Source organism: Galeopterus variegatus, unplaced genomic scaffold (genome assembly GCF_000696425.1).
Source record: "Galeopterus variegatus unplaced genomic scaffold, G_variegatus-3.0.2 Scaffold11642, whole genome shotgun sequence".
Taxonomy (NCBI): Eukaryota; Metazoa; Chordata; class Mammalia; order Dermoptera; family Cynocephalidae; genus Galeopterus; species Galeopterus variegatus.
In genome coordinates, this window is record NW_007737753.1 from 6249 (window position 1) to 14449 (window position 8201).

Here is an 8201-nt window from a genome sequence, read left to right on the forward strand (position 1 = left end):
GTCCCTTGCAGTTGTTGCACTAGCCGGCCACGCTCCTCTGTTCCCTCCCACCAGCCAAGACCTTTAGCACAAAGGACTAAAGACAAAGGGGACAGCAGTGAGTCCTCTGACCCCTGGGTCTGGGATGAGCATGGAGGTGCGTGAATGGAGGTGAGTGAATTGAGCCGAGGAGCAGCTGGAGCAGCACAAGGGCTGGGCCACAGGGTCCCTGGGCAAGTGCTGCCCAGACCCACCTTTGCTCCATCTGGGGAGGAGGGGACTGGGAAAGACTGGTCTGAGCCCCTCTTCCAGGGGTGGTCTCAGGCACAGCTGTCTGCAGCAACCACTCGACAGTGAGCAGCAGAGGATGGCAAGCAGAGACCTTCCCGAATGGTTTTTGCCTCTGGCTGGTGGCACGACTTCCTGGGGCCCCACACCAGGAGCAGCCAGAGAGCAGAAGGCAGCTGCCACCCTCACCTCCAGGGTACAGCTCGCACACCAACACCACGGGTCCAGCCTACCCAGAATGCCTCCGTGAGTGGGGTCACCCTCTAGGCCCCCCCCTAGCCTAGAAGGCAGGAGCACTGGGTCCTGTGAGAGCCACCCATTGCCTGGGGGCTGGCCTGTGCTGCTCTCCTGAAGCCTCTGCACCCTCCAAGAGTGCCTTCATCTGTTTGGGTGGCTGTCTGATTCTCAGGCTGTCTGTGGACCACACCTGCTTTCCAAGAGGTCTGCCAAGTGGACGTGGAGGCAGTGTGGAGGTGCCTTGGGGGGCTGCTCAGCCAGCAGCGGGCCCTCCCACTCTGTCTTCCTGAGCTGTGATTGTCAGAGAAGTCTTGCCCGATGTGAACTTCTTCCTGAACATTTATTTATGCTCTGCTCAGTGAGCAGTGGTGGACCGCGGCCCACGAGTGGGCTCCTCCTCCAGCCCCTCCCCAGGAGGCACATCCATGTGCATCTCCAGCCCCATGGGGTTGCCCTGCGTGTTCGCCATCTCCGTGGGGCTGGGTGGGTGGGCCAGGTTTGGCTGGGAGAGACACCCCTCCGAAGTCACTGGTCTGTCTTTCTGTTGACGCGAAGGAACTGTAAGACAGGAGGTGCTGGGGTTGTCTGCCTCACTCCCCATACCCACCAGGGGCCCACCCCAGGCCCACCCAGCTTGCCCAAAGCCCAGGGAAGTCGGGAGCAGCCCCATTAGCCAGGCTGAGATGGGGTGCAAAGCTGGGGGGTGGGGCGGCCGGGGCTGGGGTGCACGGTGCAGCCTCTCATGAGTTCCTACGCACAGTTAAGGCCACTTTTATAATCTTTGTGAATGGGAAAAAAAACCCAGAAAACAAGCTCTCCTCCTGGGGGCTAAGGGCCTGCCTCTTTTCAATGTTTCCTCTGTTAATAAAGGGACTATTTAGGTGACATTCACACAAACAGGTTCAGGAAATTTTCCTAAGACTACCTGCCCTCTCTCTTCTGCTCCCATAACATTTTAAGTGCCACTGCAGTAGACAGTGGAGTGCCTGGGAGAAGGGAGCTAAGTACCCTCAAGAGTTCTGGGAGCCCAGGTTACAGTGCTGTGCTCACCGTCCACCACCGAAACCCTCTAACCCAGCCCATTCCCTTTAGTTACCAGCACTGGCTCTGGGGCCAGACTGCTTGGCTTTGAATTTCAGCTCTGCCACTTCCTAGCTGTGTGACCTTGGGCAGGTACATTAACCTCTCTGTGCCTTGGTTTTCTCAGCTGTAAGTGGACCTAGCAAGTCCCTATTTCTTAGTGTTGGTGTGTGGATTAAAATTGGTTCAAATGTGCAAAGCTCGTAAATTGGTTGGTGAGGAGCCCTCAGTGAAGCCCTGTAACTACCAGGACCAGTCTCTTCCGGCTTCCTTCCTCCGTCAGCCACAAGTCCCCACTGAGCACTGGCAAGGAAGGGGTGTTTAACAACAGCATGTAGGCTCTTAACTTGGGACAGGGTGGTGTGTGTGCTCTGGGGGGTCTCCAAATATCCTGAGACGATTTGCAAAGCGTTGTGGGTACGTAACTATTTTACAGGGAGAAGCTCAGCACAAATTATTAGATTCTCTTGGAGGGCCCCTAACTCTAAGAGACACTAACCCAGCACCCCCTTGATGACAGATGAGGAAACAGGTCTGGAGAGTGGGGAGACTTGCTCAGAGTCACTTGATAGTGACCCAGCCTCCTGGCTCCAGTGTCTCTCTCTGGCCCCCATGTCCTAGTAAGGTCCCCAGGTCCTCATGTGGCCGAACCCTGGGGGCCCTTAGCTCCCTGACCTTCAGGCATGACTTAGCTCCACAAGGGAGACTGGGGACTCCAGAGATCTTCCAGGCCCACCAGCTGCCATACAGAACCCATGAGCACCATCTCAAGGAGAGTCAGAGCGCACGAGCAAGGAAGGACGTGGGCCTGCAGCCCTGTCCCTATTTCCTTTTCTGCAAAATGAGAACAGTAACAATGTCTACCACACAGACCTGGCACACATCAAGCACTATCTCCACGAAAATGGAGGCGGCATAAACCAGCAGGGACTGGAAACAGGCCTGGAGGCAGGGCCGAGGCTGCCCAGAAGGACACCCCATCCAGAGGGAAGCTACCTGAGTTGTTGCTGGCCGACATCTGAGCACTCTGAGGCCGAGAAGGCAGCTGGCCATTGTCGCCGAGGCACGGATCCCTGTGCCCATGGGGCCGGGACTGCCTGGACTTGTGCTTTGTGGTCCCTGCAGCTGTGGGGGCAGTGGAGGGCAGGGTCAGTGCTGAGACACCGAACATGAGGTCTGCAGGGACCCATGGGAATGCGGAAAGGGCTGCAGGACAGCTGGTCACGCCAGCCACACCTGGGGTAGAGTCCTTTTTGTCCTCAATTTGTGGACATGTCCCATGTAAGCGCTTCCTTCATCCCCATGTCTGCTCACCCGTCCATCCACTCAGTCAGGGATTCTCTGAGGGCCTACCCACCTCGGCCCCGTGCCATTGCCAGTGCCAGTGAGTCTCTCCCAAGGTCTCTACTCGGCATGGGAAGCAACTAGAAAGGTGGGTCCATTGCTATAATGTGCCACAGGCTATCATCAGCAGCACACTTCGGGAGTGGCAAACTGGAAGTGGGCATTCAGGGGACAGGAGGCCACTGTGTGGTGGGGGGCTCAGGAGTGGGCACTCTGCTGTTTGGAAGAAGGGGTAGGACTCGGCCAGGCTGATGCTATGCACAGAGGCCGAAGCAGGAGGCACGGCAGGGCTGCGTGAAGATGAAGGCTGGCAAGCAAAAGGGACTGCCACATCCCAGCCAACTGGCTGAAGCTGGACAGTGTCCTCCACCTGCAAACATGTCCCTGGTGGCTTTGGGAGAGACCTGAACATTTGGAGTCAGGGAAGTAGAGAAAGCAGACACCCAGGGTCTGGTGGCCTAAAAAAGTGCCTGGTGTGCCAGGAGGTGGATGTCCCTGGATGACCCAAGCAAAGAGCCTGAGTGGCCTGTGGGCCACCTGGACACTCACTGTCTTTGGTCAGGATGCCCGGCAGCCTTGTATTCATCCGTCCCTTGTAAATATGTCCATCCAGGCCCAAGATATCCACCTCATCATGCTGTAGAGACAGACCTTTATCTGTTACCATTGTACCATCCAGAGTTTTCTCTCTGGTCCTGCCTCCATGAAGGCCCAGGGCACAGAGCACTGTCATCTGACTCCGGGCACTAAACGGCACTCAGAACCCTCCTGGAGGACTTGGGGCGGCACCAGGACAGAGAGACAGGTGAAGGAGGTGAGAAAGGTGTTGTTCTGGAGGCCCATGGAAGGAGGCAGTGATGCCTGGTGGGCGGGTGGCCAGGACAGCATTCTTCCCCCCCAAAAATAAGATCCTGAGGCTTTAATGGGTCTGGTCAAGAAACTGCCTTAGGGCAGAGGACTGGATGAGGGGACTTCCGGTGGTTTTTCTGGAATGACTCGGGAATCTGGGGTCATGTCGGGGCCTTCCTCCCTTGTGGCTCCCAGACAGGGCCCCCAACCTTCATGGCGATCTGGATCTCCTCAGTGGGACACAGGCCCTGTGACAGGTGCTGCAGGCGGCTGCGGCGGTAGGGGTAGGTGAGGGTGTGGCTGCCCCCGCAGCGCCGGGCCACAGTCGAGTAGGTGTAATCTACGTCTGGCGCCCTGTGATGGAGACAGCGGGAAGTCATTGGGAGCAGGCTGCTGGGAACTTGTGACCTGGGACACTCCTGTGGGGCTGGCCAGAGGGAAGTGGGGCAGCTCTCTTCAGGGGTCTCTGGGAGTCAGGGCAGGTACAGGGGGGGTTGAGCAGAGCAACCCTGCGGCCAGGCCACCCTGAAGACCACACACACACGGACACGCACACACACGGACACGGACACACACAAGCCCCACACACGGATGGACACAAACACTCCACACATGGGGACACACACACACACGTACACACACACAGACACACCACACATATGGGGACACACACACACATAGGGACACAGACACACACACACATAGGGACACACACACACACACAGGGACACAGACACATCACACATATGGACACACACACACACACACCCCACACACGGGGACACACACACACACACCCCCCACACACACAGGGACACAAACACACCCCACACATGGACACACACACACACCCCACACACGGGGACACACACACACACCCCACACACAGGGACACGCACACACGGACGCACACACATATGGACACACACACACAGGGACACAGACACACCACACATATGGACACACACACACAGGGACACAGACACATCACACATATGGACACACACACACACACCCCACACACGGGGACACACACACACACACACCCCACACACACAGGGACACAAACACACCCCACACATGGACACACACACACACACCCCACACACGGGGACACACACGCACACCCCACACACAGGGACACACACACACCCCACACACAGGGACACGTACACACGGACGCACACACATATGGACACACACACACACACAGGGACACAGACACACCACACATATGGACACACACACACACACCCCACACACGGACACACACACATCACTTACAGACACACAGTCCCTTTTTCTCCCTCAGGGCTTTCCAGGGCAGTGCAGTGAGGCGTTCACACGGCCACGGGGTTGGGGGGGACAGAAGGCAAGCCCGGTCACCAGGGCTCCACACATCCCTGTGGACGTCTGTCCCAGCCCACCGTTTGTTGTAGCAGGGGGAGCTGAGGCACTGGGCCTGCAGCAGCTCGCGGATCATCTGGCTGCTGGCCTTGACCGAGCCTCCGAAGTGGATCTGCACCTTCTCGATGTCCATGAGCATCTTGGAGTGCATGGAGCGCAGGCGCCCCACGCTCCGCTCCATCTGCGCCAGGCCGCCCCGAGGAGGGAAGGCACTGCCCAGCTTGAGGCTGCAGGGCGCGGGCAGATGGAGGGCGTCAGCCGAGGACGCACACTCCCTGCCCTCACCTGTATAAGCCACTGCCTTTGGCTGTAGGCGCCTTTTATGCCGGACCCTCTGTGGGTCGAGCTAGCACCTTGAGAAACACCAGAGACCCCCGCGGGCTCTCGGCTAAGGGCTGGGCATTGCTGGGCAGCTTGGCTCCAAGGCAGGAGCCCTTTCCACAGCACCCGAGGGGCCAGGCTTTCCGGGGAAAGTTTTCCTCAATGGGAAGGTACAGAGGAGCCCATGGAAAAAAGCACAGCTCCTCTGGCCAGGGCTGGGGCAGGGGAGAGTCAGCCCCACCTGGCCCCACCTGCACCCTTGGAACCCTCAGGGCTCCAGAGACCAATTTGAAATCCTCTTTACTACAAGCGAACCCCCATCCTTAGGAGATGGGGAGGCAGCAGAGAGGAGGGCAGGAGCCCAAGGGAGCTTGGAGCAGGCACAGTACCAAACCCCCTCAGACCCTCTAGCTGAGTGATGCTGGCCCCCCCCCCCAGTCCCGGGGTTGCTGAGACAGCTGCAGGGTGGCGGAGGGGCTCCCCTCGGCAGCTGGTACCCTCGGCAGCGTCCTACCGTAACTCCCACCAGGGACCAGAGGGGCAGGTTACTGCTAGGTCTTCCTGTCCCAACAGTTACACCCTGGGAAGAGCCAGGGGACTAGTTGAGAAATCCATCTAGGGGTCCCCCACCCCATCTCAACCTCAAGAAGGAGCCCTCCGTGTGATCCCCGAGAGCTGTCCTGCCTTCCCCGTCCAAAGCACTGCCCCAGGACTCCACTGTCCCATACCTGCGGCTCTGCTGCCGGACCTGCTCCAGTTCAAACACTGTGTAGGGGCGGATGGAACGGTGCCCAGGCAGGCCTGGACCTACAGGTGTCACGGGGATGACTCTGGGCAGGGACAGAGAGAGAAGGGGTGGGGCAGAGTGTGAGAAGTCCCATCACCCAAATCCGCCTACCACATCCTCCCCGTATTCCACCCGCCTAAAGAACCTTCCCAGCCACCTCCAGGTGGGGCCCTGCCTGTGAAGGACCAAGGGGTGGGAAGAAGACCCGAGAGAGGGGACAGAAGGAAAGGACAAGAGGTGGAGGCAGGTAGGGGATGGAGGAGACACCGTCCTGCTGTGCCTGCCCCCATCATGGCCACCAGCTGGAGTCGGCAAGGTGAGGACACTCACTGTCCAGTCACAGGTGTCTCCAAGGGACGGTCGCAGGAGAGGCAGTGGAAATGTGCCAACAGCTGCCTGTTAGGAGTGAGATGCACACAGGGGCAGCTCAGCCCACCAAGGTGCAGATCCGGGCCCTGCTCCTGGGAACTCACCTGCTTCTAGACATGGCTGCTCACACGCTGCACCTGCCTGTCCTAACCCAAAGCCGGTGGGGTCCCAAAGGGCCCCCGAGGGTGTCCTGTGTAAGTCTCAGGGGCCCCCTGGCGGCCAAGAATGGGAATGCCAGAAATCTGCTTTGGGCCACGTTCCCCAGGAGCCATCTCAGCTCTGGGGATTGTGGACTCCTCCCTGTCCCAAAGGCCCAGCGTAGTGCACCCAAGCCCAGAGAACTTTGAGCCTCCCCCACTCCCTTTCTCCACTGGAATATGAAGGGGGCCTGAGCTAGAAGAGCTTTTCAAGTTCTAAAATTGTGACCCTCCAGGCATGGGATGGGGTCCCAGGCAGGATCAGCTGTGTGCTGGTGGGAGCTGTTTGTCTGGGGACCCCCGGCCGTGCACCACCTGCCCTGACCCCGCAAGAGTGTGTGCCTCCCCGCTGCCTTCGGGCCTCACCTGCGCATGGCAGCGGCCTCGTCCGCCTGGTAGAGTGGAGAGCGCTCTTTGAGCTGCTGTCGCAGCGACTTCCACCGATCCTCCAGCAACTGTTTCACTGGGTCCAGCTCCAGGCGGTCCAGCTGCAGGGGTGGGGGCACGGGGGGAGCTCTCAGAAAGCAGGTGGGGGGGGGGCTGGCCCTAAAGAAGGTGGCACCCCTACCCAGGGGAGTCCCCACCCCACTCCTGCTGCTCACCTTGCTGTCCATCTCCACTAGGAGCTTGTCCAGCATCTTCTGCCAGTCCTGCTCCTGCCCACTCATCTTGGCCACCAGCTCCCGCATCATGTGGTTCAGCTGCTCCGTGGTGGCGTCGAACTGGACACGGCTCACTTTGGACGCCAGGGCGCTCTTGTCGGCTTTCTGCAGGGAGAGAGGAGGAGGCCCCGACCTGGGAGAGAGCCATGGAGGAACCCCACATCCCCCAGGGGCCTTGACCCCGGACACCCAGCAGGTTTCTGAGAGCCCACACTCCCCCCCCGTTGGCTCGACGCCTGGCCTCTCAAAGGACGGCCAGCGGGACCTCCCTGGGACACAGAGTGGCTCCTGGGGTCTGGCGCTTACCACGCCTATCTCCATCTCCAGGTGATCCCTGTTGGCTTTTTCTTTTTCGAGCTTTTCTAGCCCCCGGTACAACACCTGGGGGGCGGAGCGAAGCGAGCAGAGCATGAAGGGGGCGGGGCGGCAGCGGTGGGCGGGGTCGCGCCTCGGCCCGCCCCTGCCCCCGCCGGGCCCTCACGTTGATGTCCTCCTGCTTCTGCCGGTGATCCTCGATGAGGTTGCTGGTGGTGACGGTGAGCTTCTCACAGTCGCCCTGCACCTGCAGGATGGCGCTCTGCACGTGGCCCAGCAGCTCTTCGTCCTGTGGCGGGAGGGACAAGGAAGGCTCTCCGAGGCTGCTGGGGCGACCCCTCCCCACCCCCTGCCACAGGCTTGCCA

General features: G+C 59.7%; 1 protein-coding gene across 1 annotated transcript in view; it reads right to left on the reverse strand.

Moving 5' to 3' along the window:
• Positions 1 to 859: 859 nt before the first annotated feature.
• QRICH2 (glutamine rich 2) overlaps positions 860 to 8201 on the reverse strand; it is a 38043-nt gene continuing 30701 nt past the window's right edge. Inside the window, exons 14-24 of the mRNA XM_008594817.1 lie at positions 8002 to 8124; positions 7827 to 7901; positions 7461 to 7625; positions 7225 to 7346; positions 6623 to 6688; positions 6234 to 6335; positions 5205 to 5411; positions 3987 to 4131; positions 3478 to 3565; positions 2581 to 2709; positions 860 to 1062 (exon numbers count right to left, since the gene is read on the reverse strand). Of these exons, the coding sequence (XP_008593039.1) occupies positions 860 to 1062; positions 2581 to 2709; positions 3478 to 3565; positions 3987 to 4131; positions 5205 to 5411; positions 6234 to 6335; positions 6623 to 6688; positions 7225 to 7346; positions 7461 to 7625; positions 7827 to 7901; positions 8002 to 8124 (1425 nt within the window). The remainder of the gene's footprint in view (positions 1063 to 2580; positions 2710 to 3477; positions 3566 to 3986; positions 4132 to 5204; positions 5412 to 6233; positions 6336 to 6622; positions 6689 to 7224; positions 7347 to 7460; positions 7626 to 7826; positions 7902 to 8001; positions 8125 to 8201) is intronic.